The sequence below is a fragment of the Lepidochelys olivacea genome (genome assembly GCF_965140295.1).
Source record: "Lepidochelys olivacea isolate rLepOli2 genome assembly, chromosome: 7".
Taxonomy (NCBI): domain Eukaryota; kingdom Metazoa; phylum Chordata; order Testudines; family Cheloniidae; genus Lepidochelys; species Lepidochelys olivacea.
Window position 1 is genome coordinate 30,320,369 of NC_140417.1, and position 17,805 is coordinate 30,338,173.

Sequence of the window (17,805 nt, forward strand, 5' to 3'; positions counted from 1 at the left end):
GTGGAAGGTGACATCCTAGTAGCTCGTCTAACTGCATCCCTGTAGCCTCCTCTTGACTGGAATTAGAAATTTCTGGTGTGTGTAAATTTTTTTTTAAAGGGTTTTGTGTTTTGAAACAGTGAAAGATGCCGATTCTCTCTGGCCCCACCGGGAGAGCTGGGGGTGTCCCCGGAAAGCAACCCCCTGCTGCCAACGTGTCCATGACTTAGTGGCTTTGTGCTTGTCTGTAGTACTGTGTATAAATGGAATATTGTGGAGAAACTTGCGAAATTTAAGTAACTGGGGGCTGGGACACTCCCTTCCAGTGGAACTTACTAATATGGAAGCAGCACCTGTAATGACCTTCAATAAAAAAAAAAAAGCTAACAAGCTACTGCCCTCTCTGGCTTTATTTCGAAGGTTTGCGGCAATTAGGGAAACTGAGGCAGGGGGACATTAGGGTGGAGAGGAGTACCCAGGAGTCCTGTCTCCTGGGAGTCTGCAATCAGTGCTGAGCCTTGGGTGTGGGTGGCCATGGGAGCTGGGTGTGGCTGCTGCTTATGAGTAACAGCACCTGCCTTTCCTTGTAAAACACACAGGAGTGCAGGGGACCTGTGCAGGTCTGTGCCCAGGGCCACCTCCCTCCTGCCCTAGGCAGCTGGACTGCATGTTCTCTCCCCATCCCCCACCTGTGTCTAGTCAGGCCTAGCTTGGTGCCCTAGCCCTCCTGCAGTACTTCAAAGTCCCATGGTAGGTGTGAAGGAGCAGCAGCGCTGGGACCTGCAAGTGTCTCCCTCTGCCCTGTCTCCTATGGGAGCCTGGGGTGGGAGGGGGGGTGTAATTCCCAGCTGGGATCACCCCTTTGCTCCTTGGCCCTGCCAGCAGAGCTGCTGTGTGTGTGGGGGGGAGGGGGGGTTGGGACTATGAGGGGGGCAATGGTGCTGCCCACACCATCTCTTGCTGCCTCCAGAAGCCACCCACAACTTCAGTGTGTGTGTGTAGGGGGAAGGAGGGTAGCTTTCCCCCACAGGAGCTATCAGTGTAACTGGGTAATGCTAATCTGCTCTAATCCACCAGCCCCTGAGGTGGAGCTAGAATCAAGGAGTCCCAGCTAACAGCCTTCCCATGCTCTAAATGATGCTTGGAAGCCAAGAGAGAGTTCTCTCCCACAGGGGAGAGGGCAGGAGGGTTTGGGGGTGGGGCAGGAGCCAGGATCCCTGGGCTCTATCTCTGAGTGGGGGTGGGTGGGGTTTTGATGGTCTCCTTTCTTCGTGTCAGAGCTTATCCTGCCATGTACAGCCTTAGCAGGAGATGGGGCCTGGACAGGTTCCCTGCCCTCTAGGGTGTATCCCCCCCCATCACAGGGGGAGCGAGGGGAGTGGGGAGCTCTTCCTGGCAGCTGTGTTGGCCCTGCTGGGGGGAGGCCTTGCCTGGGAGTTCACCCCAGCTGGGGATCCTAGGCCAGCTTCTCTGCTATGAGTGATCAGCTCAGGGTGCTGTGATCGAGCAATGCAGGAGCTGGGGCCCTGGACAAAGGGCTGGTGGGGGTCAGGGTGAGCAATGTTGGAAGCAGGGGAGTCCCAGCAGCAGCTGTGGAGGAAGCAGGGTTGGGGGAAGAGCCTTGATGCTGTGGGGGGCTGGGCCCTAGCTGAGCTTGGGCAGGCTTGGAAAATAGGGGGGTTGACAATGAGGCTGCATGGGGTGGAGCTGGATACAAAATGGGTCTTTATTGGGGGTGTTTGGGGCTGGGGTGTACAGAGCTGTGGATGGACATATTGCCTTGGATGGGCAGAATTGAATGATGATAGCCCCAAGGCTGTGGTTTCTTGTCTTCCTACTGCAGTTTCACGCTCTCTTTCTTCCCCCTGACCAATCTCACACCCCTTCTTCCCCTCATTCTGCCCCTCCCCCCTTCATCTGGTTGCTCAGAGATGGCATCTAGCCTGGATTCTTGTAAATGGCTAGAACAGCTCCAAATCATAGACCTGGAAGAGACCTTAGGAGGTCAGCTAGTCCAGTCCCCTGCACTCAAGGCAGGACTAAGCAGTATCTAGACCACCCTGACAGGTGTTTGTCCAACCTGTTCTGAAAAATCCCCAATGATGGAGATTCCACAACCTCCCTAGGCAATTGATTCCAGTGTTTAACCACCCTGACAGTTAAGTTTTTCCTAACGTCCAGCCTAAACCTTCCTTGCTACAATTTAAGCCCATTGCTTCTTGTCTTATCCTTGGGTTAAAAAGAACAATGTTTCTCCCTCCTCCTTTTAACAGTCTTTTATGTACTTGAACACACCTTAACATCTCCCCTTCCCCCCCCCCACCCCAGTGTACTGCAGTGTGGGGGGTGAGGGACAGAGGGGAAGGGGCTCATCTAAAACAGTAAGACCTGGCTCCAAGCCCTCCTGCTCTAGCTCACTGTCCTTCCAGAGTGGGGATAGACCCCAGGAGTCCTGGCTCCCACCCTACTTCCCCTCCTCAAGGAACTCTGGGCTGCAGCCATGTCTGGGAGGCCAGGGGAGGGAGTTAATGGGTGCTGTGGGGGGTTGCCCCCATAGTCAGATGGGTCCCCCAGAGTTGGCAGAGCAGGGTGGGGAGGCTGGAATGCCAGCAGGGTTGGGGGGGGGGCAGGGATATGTGGGTTATGAGGCAGCAGCAGTAGGGCTGGGGAGGGTCTCTGCACCAAGGCGTGAAGCAGCCCCTCCCACAGGTGCAGGGCTAGGGGGCAGCATCAGGCGTCGCCCTTCAGCACAATCAGGGTGTTCCGCAGCAGCAGGCTATTGGCCTAGAAAAGAGGGAAGGGGTTAGAGGGGAGACACCCCCACTCCCCAGCGCGATGCTCCAGGGAAACTGGGACTCCAAGAAAACCTTAAATGATCCACCCCACACCCTTCTCACAGCTGGGGACAGAACCCAGGAGTCCTGGCTCTCAGCCTAACTGGGAGCAGCATTGCAGGGACTGAACCTGTATGCAGGACCCAAGTATGTGTCTCTGCTGCCCCCTGCAGGCCACACCTGGATATGGCAACTGAGGACAGGGTCTGCACTGATGGGAGGCATGCAGGTGACTGGGTGGGGGCTGGGACAAGCGTTCAGCCCCCCACCCCAGGGTGCAGAGAGCATGGCAGGGGGAACAGGGCTCCCCAGGGACTTGGGGGATGGGGAGGCAGAGCATGCACTGGGTGAGGAGGGTAAGAAAGAGATGGGAGCTTCTGAGGGGTCCCAGTTCAGGTTTGGGGGGGGAGGATGCCCAGGGGTTTCCAGCCAGGGGTGGGGGAGTTCCTGCAGCTCCGCACTCAGGCTGGGCTAGGGGGTTCCCAAGGGCTAGCGGGGAGGTGGGTGGGTCCCAGGCAGGGTTTCGGGGGGTCCCCGATACCTTGGCGTGTTTCAGCTCCAGCTCCGCCAGCTCGATCAGGTTTTTGCGAAATGCGGAGATTCGACGTGACTTGAAATCAGTCAGTTCTGCCCGGGGAGAGGGAGAGAGAGAGAGAGAGAACCCAGGAGATCTGGATCCCAGCCCCTTGCTCTACCCCCACCCCCACCCCCAGAGACGGGGATAGAACCCAGGAGTCCTGGCTCCTAGCCCGTCTGTATTCACCTTGCTTGGCGGAGGCTGAGAGCTGTTCAAAGCGCTGACAGCACAGCTGCTGATGGACCTCAGCTGGCTTCACCTCCTTGTTCCTCATGCGGGCTCTGTCCAGGGCCTTGCTGGCATTCTCGTAGTCAGCCAGGGCCCGCAGGCGCCGGTACAGCAGGTCCTGGGGACACAGACGGTTATAAACCTCCATGCCCCACCCCAAGGGGGGCTGCATCTCAGGGCTGGGCCAGGGAGCCCTATAGCAACGGCCCCATCGCGGCCCCGGGCTGCCTGTACCTTGGCGGCCTGTGAGTCTCTCATGTAGTACTTGAGCAGGTCAGACAGTTTCAGATCCTCATCGGATGCCACACGGCCCTCCAACTTCTGGGGAGAAGAGGACACAACGGGGGGTCAAAAGAGGGGGGGTGTAAATCCCACAACTACACCTGAGCCTCTCCGCCCCATCCTTCTGAGCTAATGTCACCCCCTCAGAGGTCCCCAACACCCAGCCATAGGGGGTGCTAGTAAGTGGGGGGTGGAGGTGCAGGATGGGGGCCATGAAGGCCCTGCCTCCCCACTGTAGGGTCTGTGGGGTGGGGCTGATCCTGGTTGTGGGGTTCAGGGGAGGGTGGGGGACACCAGGAGATTGGAGGGGGTCTGGAGCATGAGGAATGGTGGCAGAGTGTGTGGGGGGGGGGCGGGGTAGAAGCCCCAGAGCAGAGGGGGCCCATAGTAGAGTAGGGGATGGGGAGAGGCCCCTTGGGGGGAGCAGGGAGCCCTCACTCACTCACCCGCAGCCGTTCAAAGAGTTCAGCCAATTTCAGGAAGCTCCTGGGGAGCGAAAGGGAGACTCATCAGTGACATCCTGGTACTTTCCCCCCAGTTACCTGCCCATTGCACCCCGTCCCCCACATCACCATCCCCCAAGTGCCCCCACACCCTTCCCCTAAATTAGGGCCCCCCAATACTGCATCCCCCCCCCACCAGAGAGCACCCCATCCCCCTCAGTGTCCCCTGCACCCTGCCCCCCACCAGACAGCACCCCATTCCCCTCAGTGTCCCCTGCACCCTGCCCCCCACCAGACAGCACCCCATCCCCCTCAGTGTCCCCTGCCCCCTGCCCCCCACCAGACAGCACCCCGTCCCCCTCAGTGTCCCCTGCACCCTGCCCCCACCAGACAGCACCCCGTCCCCCTCAGTGTCCCCTGCCCCCCACCAGACAGCACCCCATTCCCCTCAGTGTCCCCCGCCCCCTGCCCCCCACCAGACAGCACCCCATTCCCCTCAGTGTCCCCTGCCCCCCACCAGACAGCACCCCATTCCCCTCAGTGTCCCCCGCACCCTGCCCCCCACCAGACAGCACCCCGTCCCCCTCAGTGTCCCCTGCACCCTGCCCCCACCAGACAGCACCCCGTCCCCCAGCTCTACACAAGGCTGCACCGCCAGCTCTGTCTGAGGTGCCTCCTTCCCCCCAGATCTCTACCGCCACACCAGGAAGTGCCCCCCCATCAGCGCCCAACTATCCACAGGGCCCACTCGCCACCACACCGGGCTGCCTTCCCCACCCCCAAAATGCATCCCATCTCGCCACTCTCCCCCCAGCATCTAATCCCCAATTGACACCCTAGGCTGGGAGTGGAAGTGCCCGTGATGTCCAACTGGGGTCATTGGAGGGGGGAGCAGAGTGCATTCTGTGGGGGCACACCTTATACCAGCCCCTCCAAGCTTGGTGGGGGATATTCAAGCCCCAGTCCCAGTGCCTGTTTCCCTAACACAGCTCCCCCAACAAGCAGTTCTGGGAGCTCATAGGGAGCCCCTTTCCTGCACCTCAATACTCACGTCTGGAGCTGGCGGACTTCCTGTGTGCCCAGGCTGCCCAGTGCCACCGAGATAGGGATATAGTCCTCTGCCAGGCCTGTATTGGGGGGCAGCCATCAGGGCAGGGGATGTACCCCATTATCTTAGAGACTCCCCCCACAAATCAGGAGTCCCTACCTCACACCCACCTCCAGGAGCCCGGTGGGGTTCCCCTCCCCAGAACCTCCACCACCCTGCCCCTCTGACCCCTAAGGGCTCCCCCACTGCCTCCAGATGGGGGAGAGCTCCTAGGCAGCTGCCACTCTCCCGGGGATCCCTTGTGCTAAGCACCCCAGGTGGTCCCCACCCACAAGTGCTCCTGACCACCAGGTACCTCCCCTCCCCAGGGGAGACACTCCTGAAAGGGGCAGTGCCAAGGGCCAGGGTGGGGCAGGAGGATGATCCTGGTACCAGAGGGGGCTGTAGGGAAGGGACGGGAGAGAGACAATCCTGCCTCCCCACGTACTCTTGTGGGAGCGCATGACGCGGTCGGCCTTGAGGCAGGTGTCGCGCACCCGGGCGTGGTACTCCAGCAGGAACGTCCGCTCGTGCTCAAAGAACTCGTCCACCTCCTGCAGGGGGTGACAGGGAGCCAGAGATCCGCGGGGTGCCCCACACACGGCCCCACCCATAACAGGGGAGGGGCATCGGCACACACCATGCAGCACCTCTCCGGGGGGTGGGGGGTGCCATGTGGTCCTTGCACATGGGGCGGGAGTGGGGAATCTACGTGGGCTGGGCTAAGTGCTAACATGGTCACTGCTGCAGGGGGAGGAATCTGTGCGGGCTGTGCCACTCTCCACAAGTGCGGGGGGGGGGGGAGACGGATATGTGCATGCCATGCCACTCTCTCTGATACCGTGGGGGAGGGGGGCAGTTGCACCAGTGGGGGGGTGGGGGGTGATTTGGGCAGGCCATGTTACTCTTCGCACTGGGGCTTGGCCGGGGTGAGGGGGGGGTGTGTGACAGAGCCCCATTGGTGGTTTGCTACTCTGTCAGCCACTCCTGTCAGGCCCGACACACTCAATACACCTAACACATTGGTATCATGAGATATCACTGGAAAACTAACTCCCTGCTCATTAATATTCCAGGGTGACGTAGGGCCCGGGTGCGTACAAAGAGTTGTAAGTAAGCACTTGAATGATGTTCTTCAGATGGGTTTGGCAAGCAGCGCATAAGCCCAGTCTGCCCTAGGCAAAGGAACGTGTATCTGCACAGCTGACTAGCCCGTCAGGCAGAGACACTGAAGGAACCGCTGCCTACAAAGGTGAACAGAACCAGGTGGGGGAGAGGCCTCTTAGCTAGACAGACAAGGGACCTGAACCGCAAATGATAAGCAACAATCAATTGCTTGTATATAGTATTCCTGTATTATAAAAGTGTAACGAAGAAGGATTCAAGGGGCCAGAGCGGCTGAAATCACAGGCCACTGGGTCCTCCAGCTGAGGGGTTGAAGTCCCCGGGAACTGAGTTTAGGTGAGGACTCTGCTCAGGCAAGGGCTGTAACTCACTGAAGTGCAGTGTCAGTCTTAGGGTATGTCTACACTTACATTTTACAGCGCTCTACTTTGCTGGCTCGGGGGGTGAAAAATCACCCCCCCTGAGTGCAGAAAGTCTGAGCACTTGAAAGCGCTAGTGTAGACAGGCTCCGAGTGCTGGAAGCCGCGCTCCCAGCTCTCGGAGCTAACCCCCTTGTGGAGCTAATCCTCAGCACTCACACACGACCACACTCACACTTCAGAGCGCTGCTGCGGGAGCGTTCCTATGGCTGCGCTTTGAAGTCTCCAGTGTAGACATACCCTGAGAAGCAAAGGTGTAACCATTTATCTTTACTCCTCCTTCGGGTGCCATTTAAACCTCTGCCTTTGCCTTCACTAAACGTATTTGACTCTCCACCAGTTCAGTGCTGGGACTGCCATAAGAGCGCTTGTCAAACCCCAGTGAAATCAGTGAGCCGCCCTGGATTGTCCCTCTGAACGAACAACGAACTTCCTTCCTTCTGTGAGTGTTGCAGGAGCGGGCTGGACAGTGCAGGACCATTTGGGGGAAAGTCAGGATGGGCTGTTGGGGTCACTAGGAGGGGAAGCCGGGGTGTGACCTGCATGGCAGTAGCCTGGCTGTTGGAGTCAGAGCCGTGAGCCACAGAGGCAGAGCACTGAGGGCACCCAGAGCTGCAGGACAGGTATTGGTCTAGATTGAACCCCAAAAATGTCACTGGGGGATCTGTGCAGGGCCCATGGATTTCTGTGGAGATGGGGTCTGATGGAGGCACACACTCTGTCCCTGCTCCCCCCCACCCCCCACCGCATGCAGTGGGTCCTGGCTCACCTTCAGCCCCGACACCCCGGTGATGAGAGCCTCGTCAGCTGACTTGACGATGTTCCGGAAGAAACCGCCCAGCAGCTCCTTGCGGTTCTTGCCACGTACACTGAGCTGCAAGGAGAGAGAGTGCCAGGTGTGTGTGGGGGGGGAGGTGGGAGAGGGCCCCCCAGGACCCCCTGAACCTCACATCCCCCCCAGCCCACCACAGGGGCTGCCCAGAGCCAGAGATCATAGGAGCTAGGGGGAGGGATCTGTGTAGCCCAGGGTTGGAGGAGAGAGTGGGGCAGGGCAGTGGGGGGGAGAAGGAGGTGCCCCCCTCACCTCCCTGGCTCCTTCCAGGCCCTGTGCTCCTCACATTGTGGGGGGCAGTCTCCCACATGGTCCCCCTTGTTGGCGGGAGGCGGTGGAGATGGGAATGGCCTCAAATTGGGTACCTTGTGCTAGGCAGACAAGTAGCTCCGCAGGGAGAGGGGGGTTGTGGCTCAGCAGTGGAGAAAGCTGGTGGCGGGGGGTAGCTCAGTGGGGAGGAGGTGGGAGGTTCAGCAGGGAAGAGGAGAGCTGGGGGGTCAGAGGCAGGCTCAAGGTGTTGCAGGAGGCCAGCAGGATCAGAGGGAGCCTCGGGTCGGTGTGGGAGTTGGGAACTCAGCCAGGGGTGGGAGGCTCTTGGGAGGGGTACTTGGGGTCTCACGTCTTGGTCATATTCCAGGAAGACGTAGAAGTTGTGGTCCCGGCGTAGGACGGGATGGGCTGCCAGACGCTGCAGGAACACCTCGTGCATTGCCACCGTCTTTTTAAAGATGGCCAGGTACTCGCTGGGGGAGACAGGCAGGTGAGCATCTGCAGGGACAGTGTCCCAGTACTGACCCCCTGGACACCCCCCCCCACTGCCCCCGGAGCCCCCCCACAGTGCCCCCTACTAACCCCTATGTATCACCTCTCGCTGATCGCCTGTACTGCCCCCATGGCACAGCGCCCCCACTGACCCCTTATTGACCCCACAGCACAGTGCCCCCTAGTGCTACACTGGGGCATTGAGGTCAGCCCCCGCCCTCCCCTGGTGTCACTCACCCCTCCAGCTCCTGCTTCATCTTGGCGAACTCCTCCCGCGTCAGGGTGCTGTTCCCCTCCCCGAGGCGCTGCAGCTTCTCCCGCGATGCCTCGAAGTCAGGCCTGGGGGGCGCAGGGGGGATCTGGGCCGGGGGTGGTGGGGGAAGAACCAGGAGAAATATTAGCTCTGAACCCCTCCTCCAGCCTCCGAAACCTCTGTGACCTCAGGCCCCCATGGGCCCGTGATACTAGCTGTGGGGCAGGCCGGGGGTGAGGGTGGAGCTGATGGGGGCTCATGGTTGAGGCATGGGGGTGAAAGGGCAGAGATGAGGGGGCCTCACAGTTGGGGGAGGGGAGTGAAGCGGGGTGGGGGGGCTAATGGTTGGAACAAAGGAGGCTGGGAGGTGGAGCTGGAGGGGCTGAGAAAGAATTCATGGCCAGTTGCTATGGGGCAGGGGAAAAGGGCTCAGATTGTAGAATCATAGAATATCAGGGTTGGAAGGGACCTCAGGAGGTCATCTAGTCCAACACCCTGCTCAAAGCAGGACCAATCCCCAATTTTTGCCCCAGATCCCAAATGGCCCCCTCAAGGATTGAACTCACAACCCTGGGTTTAGCAGGCCAATGCTCAAACCACTGAGCTATCCCTCCCTCCAGATGTCCTGTTGGGGGATGATGCCTAGGGCTAGGGCAGGGCAAGGTCAGCGTGGGTGACCGAGACCGGCTTGAGCTGCCTCTCACTCTGGCCGAGTTCTTGGAAGCCCTCCGCCACATGCCCACCAATAAATCACCGGGTATGGACGGGCTGACCGTGGAGTTCTACCGCGTGTTCTGGGACATCCTTGGCCCAGACCTAGTCACCGTCTGGGCCGAGTCTTTGCAGAGCGGGGCCCTCCCTCTTTTGTGCAGGCGAGCTGTGCTCACCTTATTACCAAAGAAGGGGGACCTCTGCAATTTACAAAATTGGCGTCCCGTCTCACTCCTCAGCACGGACTACAAGGTCGTAGCGAAAGCCATCTCGCTGCGGCTAGGGTCCGTGCTAGCGGACGTGATCCACCCAGACCAGACCTACACCGTCCTGGGCCGCACCATCTTTGACAACCTGTATCTGGTCCGGGACCTCTTGGAACTCGGGTGTAGGGACGGTCTGTCGTTCACCCTCCTGCCCCTGGATCAGGAGAAGGCATTTGACAGGGTGGATCACGGGTATCTCCTGAGCACTCTGCGAGCGTTTGGCTTTGGACCCCAGTTTGTGGGTTTTCTCCAGGTGCTGTACGCCTCCACAGAGTCAGCTTCGGGCGAGGAGTACAGCAGGGGTGCCCCCTCTCGGGCCAGCTGTATGCTCTGATGATCGAGCCCTTCCTCTGTCTCCTCCGCAGGAGGTTGACAGGGTTGGTGCTACGGGACCCGGAACTGCGGCTGGTCCTGTCGGCATACGCCGACGATGTGCTCCTCGTGGTGCAGGACCCGGGTGACTTGGCGTGGGTGGAGGCTTGCCAGGCCGTCTACTCGGCAGCCTCCTCCGCCCGGGTCAACTGGGTCAAGAGCTCTGGCTTGGTGGTAGGGGACTGGCGGCAGGTGAGCTCCCTCCCACCCGCGCTTCAAGCCATCCAGTGGAGAGCGGGTCCGCTGCTCTATCTCGGCGTTTACCTTTCTGCCACGCATCCGTCTCCGCCAGAGAACTGGCACGGTTTAGAGGGCAGGGTGGTAGAGCGGCTCCGGAGATGGACAGGACTGCTCCGGTGTCTGGCCTTTTGAGGGCGGGCACTGGTGCTCAATCAACTGGTCCTGTCCATGCTCTGGTACCGGCTCAACACCCTGGTCCCGGCCCCGGATTTCCTGGCCAACCTCTGGACGTTGATTCTGGAGTTCTTCTGGTCAGGACTGCACTGGGTCTCTGCAGGGGTTCTCCATCTGCCCCTGGAGGAGGGAGGGCAGGGCCTGAAATGTCTCCGCACTCAGGTCCATGTCTTCCGCCTTCAGGCCCTGCAGAGGCTCCTTTATGGTGCAGGTAGTCCGGCGTGGAGCGTACTGGCGCACGCCTCCCTGCGCCGCTTCCGAGGGCTCCGATATGACCGGCAGCTCCTTTATCTCCACCCGAGGGGTCTTCCGCGAGACCTCTCCGGGCTGCCGGTCTTCTACCAGGACCTGGAAACTGTTCACAGCGACCAGGTCCGTGGCGGCCTCCGTGGGGGAAGATCTCCTCGCAGAGCCCCTGCTACACAACCCCCAGCTCCGTGTGCAGGTGGCAGAGTCCCCCTCGGTGCGCCAGAGGTTGGTCCTGGCAGAAGTTACCAGAGTCGGAGACCTCCTGGACTATGACCAGGGAGACTGGCTGGATCCCCTGACGCTTGCTCAGGGCATGGGGCTCTCCAGACCTCGTACTCCCCTGCGCGTACTTCAGGAGGTGAGGGCCGCTTTGCTGCCCGCTGCTCGGGTTTACCTCGACCGGGTCCTGCGAGAGGGCACGCCCCACCCACCCTCCACCCCAGGCCCTCCGGACCTTTTCATCAGGCCCCTGCCCCGTTGACCCATCCGACCCCCACACCCCTTCACCGTGAGCCGGCTACACAAGCTGCAGCCGGTCCGGTTCCAGACCGCGCCCAAGAAACATCTCTACATGCTCGTGCTCCACACCCTTCACGTCCTCACCCCCGCGTCCCGCCCTGACACAAAGTGGCGGGACCTCCTGCCACTTCTGGAGGGTGAGGAGCCCTGGTGGGCCAGCCTATATTCCACCTTAGTCCCGAGGCCCGCCGGGGATATCAGTTGGCGGCTCCTTCATGGGGCCGTGAGCACGGGTGTGTACTTGGCGTGGTTCACCCCAATCCCGGACACCTGCCCCTTTTGTGGCGTGAGGGAAACCCTGGCGCATGTCTACCTGGAGTGCGCCAGGTTGCAGACCCCTATTCTGGCTCCTCACGAATATTTTGTTAAAACTTTGGTTGCACTTTTCCCCTCACCTCCTTATCTATGCACTCCCTGTCCGTGGCCCCACTAAGTTGCAGGACCTCCTGGTCAACCTCCTCCTGGCCCTGGCTAAAGTGGCCATCTATAAAACCAGGGTGAGGAGGTTGGCCGATGGAGTCTCCTGTGACTGTGGGGCCTATTTCCGATCCTCGGTCCGTTCACGCCTCCGGGCAGAGTTCCTCTGGACGGCGTCCACTGACTCCCTTGATGCCTTCGAGGAGCAGTGGGCGCTGTCCGGGGGTCTCTGCTCGGTGTCCCCGTCAGGTTCCCTTTGTTTGACCCTTTGACCACACTCCTGTCCCTGTTGTTCATTAGTTGTCCCCTGTAACTAATTGGTTTTCCAGGTCCTGTGGACCTCCCCCTTAGGCTGGGGGGGGGGGGGATCCTTTAGCAGTGGGCGAGCTTTCGTCTGTCCACTTCCTGGATCCCAATAAGGCTAGGGCAGGGCTGGGAGGTCAGGGGCCCTTGTGGGGTCCATTAGGGGCAGGATATCAATGGCTAAAGGATCCCCCTCTAGAAACACTCTTCCTTCTCCACCCCCGCCCCCCACTCCCATTACAGTGATCCTGTGTCTCCACCTATGCCCCACGCCTTTACAATTCATAGATTCACTGATCAGGAGGGCCCACTGTGATCATCCAATCCTCCTGGATAACACACAGCCCCTGAAAGCTTATGCCCAAATACATTTGTTAGTCTCTAAGGTGCCACAAGGACTCCTTGTTATTTTTGTCTTATTGCAGTTGATTTTCAGTCCAATTTGCTGGCTGAATGCGTTGAGTTGAGTTGTTTTTTTCTTGTTTATGGCATTGGGTATGTGATAGGAGAGTGACATCATCTGCGAAATCCAGGTCTTCAAGGGATCAGAAGAGTGTCCATTTAATGCCTCTTGGCATGTCTTCTGTTATACACTGCATTACCCAGTCGATGGCAACTTTGAAGAGGATTGCAGACATAACACACCCCTGGCATACTCCTCTTTTGACTTCAAAACTGAGCTCACTGTGATCAACACTGCATGTAAAGTTGAAATAGAAGCTTTTGATGATGTTGATTATACGGAAGGGAATTCCACATGCCCGCAGAATGCGCCCGAGGCTGATCCTGTGAAGGCTATCAAAAGCCTTCTCAAACTCTATGCAATGTATGTAGAACTGCTGTTGCCATTCTAAGCACTGTTCTATTATGTTTCATAGAGTGAAGATCTGGTCTGTGTATCCACGCCCTTTCTGAAAACCAGCTTGCTTTTTTCTGAGAACACAATCAACTGCCTCTGATATACGCTGGACTATGATCTTACACAATACTTTGCTTGGCACAGATAAAAGTGTGATACCACGCCAGTTATTACAATCACTGAGTTTTCCTTTTTTGTTATCTTCACTATAACCCTATGGGTCCACTCCTCTGGCCCTTTTTTCTTTCCCAGTCTGATGTAAATAGAGGGGCCAGAATAGATGCTGCTAATTTAGGATTTATCTTGAACAATTCTGCATTCAAGTTATCCTTGCCAGGAGCTTTCCCATTTTTAAAGGATTTGATGGCTTGAATGATCTCTTCCTTAGTTGGGGCATCTGTGTTGATATCAAGATCTTCTTCTGCCTCCTGGGTGTTTGCTTCCTCTTTAGGTGGCTCCCTGTTCGGCAATTCTTTGAAATGCTCTGTCCTGTGCATTTCTTGTTCTTTTTCGGTTGTTAGTAGGTGGCCTTGTTTGTTCCTGGTGAGAGTGTTTGTTGGTGTCTGCCGTTTACCACTGATAAGCCGCGTCATTTTGTAGACGGTTCCTTGTTCACCATGAGCAGCTGCATCCTCTGCTTGTGTTGCCCGATTATGAACATAATGCCGTTTGTCCGCTCTCACAAGGTGTTTGACCTCCTGGTGTGCCTTGCTATACTGCTTGCGGTATTTGTCCTTTAGCTTCTGGGATTTTGTGTCTAAAACTTTTTTCTTCAGGGCTCGTCTGGTTTCTATGGCATTCCATGTGCTGGGTGTAATCCACTCCTTCCTTCTCTTCTGCCTGTAGCCTAGACAGGCTTCACTGCTCTGTTTATAAATTGCTGTTACCTTGTCCCACTTCTTTTTGATCTCCTCATCTGCATTCCCCTCCTTTTCATCAAGGTCTGCAAGTGCTTGAAACCTGTTCTTTAACTGCAGAACGAAGGCTTTCTGTATGTCAGGGGACTCTAGCTTGTCAATATCATAACGTCTATGTCCCTTGTTTGGTGGGCCCACACTGCTCAGTTTTAGCTTGACGGAAGCTGTCACAAGGTGGTGGTCGCTGCCAACATCTGTACCCCTTCTCACTTTCACATCTGTCAGTGAGAGTCGCCATTTACCACTGATCATGATATGGTCAATCTGGTTCTTATCTCTGACACCATGTCAGCCTGTGAATTTCACCATGTTCAAATAGGGTTCCACCTATGACTAGGTCATTCATATTACAGAAATCAACAAGCCTCTCTCCATTTTCATTCATGGCGCCACACCCATGTCTTCCCATTGCTCTGTCATTGTTTGTGTTGTCCTTACCGGCCTTGGCATTCAGGTCTCCCATGATGATAGTTAGGTCGTGGCGCGGTATTCTCTAACTCCGCCTGTAGTGTAGGATAGAATTTGTCTTTTACTTCTTCATCACTGTCATTTGTCGGAGCATAATACTGAAGCAGGGGGACATTATTATGTTTCCGTTTCGGTCTGGCTCTCATAAGTCTGCTGCTGATGGATTTCCATTCAAGCAGGGAATGCTCCACTCTCTTCTTCAAAAGGATGGCAACACTCTCATGGTGCTGTTCATCATCCCATCCAGAAAACAGCAAAGTTTTTCCCGAGGCTGTTGTTAATCTTCCTGATCCCATCCATCTGCTCTTGCTGACACCCTGGATGTGTAAGCTGTAGCGTCTCAACTCTGTTATGACCTGAGCTAGCTTCCCTGCCTTGTACATTGTCCGTACGTTCCAAAAAACAAGTTTGGTTTTTGTCTTGATGTTGAGCACTGAAGTCTTCATGCCAGTGGCTTCCTTTCGGCTTTCGCCACTGGCAGTCATACGGGTCATTGACTCCTGAAGGCCATCACACACAGTAATGGTCGATTTCTCCGTCGCTGTTTCCTTAACATATTTTGTTTTTTACAGGACAGGGTTGTTAGCCCTGTGCCTAACCCCCAACCTGGAGGACCAGGGTGTCTGTTTTGTCTGGCTCTCAGGTCCTCCACAGACCAATCTGGCATGGTTGAACCTACCAGGAGCAAAAAGACCCCGCCGACACAGACTCTGGGGATCATTAGAGCACGCAAGCTGCCCCGTCATGACAAGGCACGGACACTGGAGGACAGGTGGCCAAAGTAGGAGACGTGAAATTGAGAGATTCATCTTTAGAAGATCTTTAGCATGCTATTATTGCCTTACTTGGAGAGATTACTGGCCAACTACAGCTAACGTTGGGAGAGCTGTGAAAAGCAGCGGAATCTCTGGGACTTGGGGTCAATGGTGATCAAACCAAAGCTATGCAAGCCTCCTACAAAACAGAAACAAATGACCTGCAAATGATGTATGTGGACAGCAATGACACTGAATGGATGAATAGGTTTATCTATCTGGGTAATCACTTGACAATAAGAGGCTCTATATCAGAAGAAGTCACATGTTGGATTGGTCTTGCATCCATGGCACTTCAGTGTCTTCAAAGGCCTCTGAGCAGGGGTGCTGGAACAATCTGTATAGTGGGGGTGCTGAGAGCCACTGAACTAAACTGTAAACCATGTATAGAATGGAAACCTCCCACTTCAAGTCAGGGGGTGTGGCAGCACCCCTAGCACCCCTAGTTCCAGCACCTATGCCTCTGGGTGGCAGGATGTCCATGTGACAACTACGATACAAGAGTTCAATGTGGTAGTGATGACAACTCTGTCGTATGGAGCAGGAACATGGCCATGAAAAACAGCTGAGGAGAGGAAACCAAACAGTTTTCAGTGTCAAAACATCCACTGGTTTGATTTTGTCACAAACAAAGAGATTCTTAGATGACCCCGGCAAGTTGCAGTCTCACATCCGCTGAGAAGACTGCAAAGGTGTGGTCACCATGTCCAGCACGGAGAAGAAGGTGTGCTTTTACAGAAGCTTTATAGACCTGAGGTCAAAGAAAGTAGAGCACGAGACCAATCACAAATGAGGTTGGAAGATGCAATTCTGAAGGATTTAAGAAGCCTAAATCCTCCCATGCTGACTCTTGCCAAAAGAAGAAGACTTGCAAGGGACTATACAGGATGGAAGTTCATTCTATGTGTACACAGGTACATCACAGCCATGTGAATCTGCTGCTGTTGTGAATTAGAGCAGATTAGAAAAACACCCAGTCTTGACTGAAAAATGTTGAGTGATGGAGAATCCACCACAGCTCTTAGTAAATTGCTCCATTGGTTCATTACCCACACTGGTACACATTTGCATCCTATTTCCAGTCTGAAGTTGTCTGGCTTCAACTTCCAGCCCCTGGATCTTGTTAGACCTTTATTTGCAGACTAGGAGCAAGTCATCCCTTAACCCTCTCTTGGTTAAACTGAGCAGATTGAGCTCTTGGGAATCCCTCACTGTCACAACCTGTTTTCCAGTCCTTTAACCTTTCTTGTGACTCTTCTCTGAACCCAATTTAGCAATAGCCTTCTTGAGTTGTAGACACCAGCACCTGACATGATGTTCCCCCTTATGACACCCTGCCCCATGCCCTCCCAGATGTCCTCCTTACCATGATTCCCATATCCCCTCTCACCCATTACATTGTCCCCCTGGCCCCCTTCATCCCCTCCACTCACAATTATGCCAGCGTATTCATCATTTTCAGAGAAGGTGTCGTGTAGCCAAACAAAGTCCTCATGCTGCCGGACCACAGAGAGCGCTGGGCGGTTGAAGTCGGGCAGGGAGCTCTGCAACAGAGGGGCAGGGGATGAGACACTCCAAACCTGGGACTCCCAGAATCCCCTTCAATATGTGGACCTGCCAGAGACCTCCCCAAACCAGGGATCCCCCAGAGACCACCCCAAATGGAGACACCCAAGGCAAGGACCCTCAAACCTCACTAGAGACATTCCCCAGAGACCCCCCAAACATCAGAGCCCGATGGTGGGAGACCCCCCATAAGGGACCCCTTCCACCCTGTCTCTCCAATCCCCTCACCCCATACTCCCCCTCACCTTGGTCTGGACAGTGAATTTCACCTTGTCCCGTTCGCTGACTGCGTCTGAGATCTCAACCTGCAAGGAGGGGTCAGTGGCGAGCTCCTCCGAGGGTGAGCAAGGCTGGGGAAGAGAAGAGGGTCAGATATGGGAGCACCCAACGGGGGGGGGGGGGATGCAGGGCGATGCCCGACCCGGGGCACCGGGCACGGGGGGCAGCAGGATGCAGGGTACTGCCCCTCCCGGGTGGCGAATGCAGGACCCCGCCGTGGTACCAGGTTCACCTTGCTCTCCTCCCCAGGCGGCATCTCCAGCGGCTCCTCCATGCGCCCCCAGGAAGAGAGCGGCCCAGGATGCCCTGTAGATGAACCCAGGCCCAGGCCTCATCAGCTGACTAGGGATGGGGGGGGGCCGCGCGGGCGGAGGGTGTTGTCTCTTTAAATCGGTTGTGAGCGCTATTCCACACCCCTCCTCCCCATTGGGCACCAGGCACGGAGTCCTCGCTCCCATTCGCTGGGATTCCCACTCGTCACTCCCCAGGCGGGGGCAGTGGGGGGCGGTCATACCTTCTTAAGGTGGCGTAGGGGAGATAAGTGTGCGTGGGCTCCCTCTCTCTGGGGGGCTGGTCCCAGCTGGGGAGGGGGTGACCCCTGGCAGCTGAGGAGATGGAGGAGAGAGGCACCTTGGGACGCTGCAGGGGGAGTGTGGGGGGGTATCAGCTGGGTGTGGTGCCCCTTGGTATCCTGGGAGATTGGGGGCCCTGGAGGCTACAGGAGGATGTGGCAGTGGGGGCTAGGCGGATGGGCTCCAGCACCCACCCCTTGCTCTGGCTGAGGCAGTGGATGGAGAGATGGCTGCATTGCTTGCCCCATTGCTCCAGA

At 56.8% G+C, this 17,805-nt stretch overlaps 1 protein-coding gene across 1 annotated transcript; it reads right to left on the reverse strand.

Moving 5' to 3' along the window:
- Nucleotides 1-371: 371 nt before the first annotated feature.
- SNX32 (sorting nexin 32) lies at nt 372-17,365 on the reverse strand. Its single transcript, XM_084635138.1, has 13 exons — nt 17,209-17,365; nt 16,943-17,047; nt 16,565-16,675; nt 8,806-8,927; nt 8,426-8,549; nt 7,744-7,848; nt 5,879-5,984; nt 5,395-5,470; nt 4,347-4,386; nt 3,853-3,939; nt 3,577-3,736; nt 3,355-3,440; nt 372-2,763 (listed from the first exon to the last, which is right to left on the reverse strand). The coding sequence occupies exons 1-13, from the start codon at nt 17,248-17,250 to the stop codon at nt 2,710-2,712; spliced, it is 1,218 nt and encodes a 405-aa protein (XP_084491264.1). The 5' UTR covers nt 17,251-17,365; the 3' UTR covers nt 372-2,709.
- Between the last annotated feature and the right edge of the window lie 440 nt (nt 17,366-17,805).

Excerpts from the sequence above, each read along its gene's own strand:
- SNX32 (XM_084635138.1), bottom strand. The coding sequence starts at position 17,250 with ATGGAGGAGCCGCTGGAGATGCCGCCTGGGGAGGAGAGCAAG. Across the intron at positions 8,550-8,805 it reads ATGAAGCAGGAGCTGGAGGG|CGAGTACCTGGCCATCTTTA; the intron begins GTGAGTGACACC and ends TGTCTCCCCCAG. Across the intron at positions 3,737-3,852 it reads GAGACTCACAGGCCGCCAAG|GACCTGCTGTACCGGCGCCT; the intron begins GTACAGGCAGCC and ends CTGTGTCCCCAG.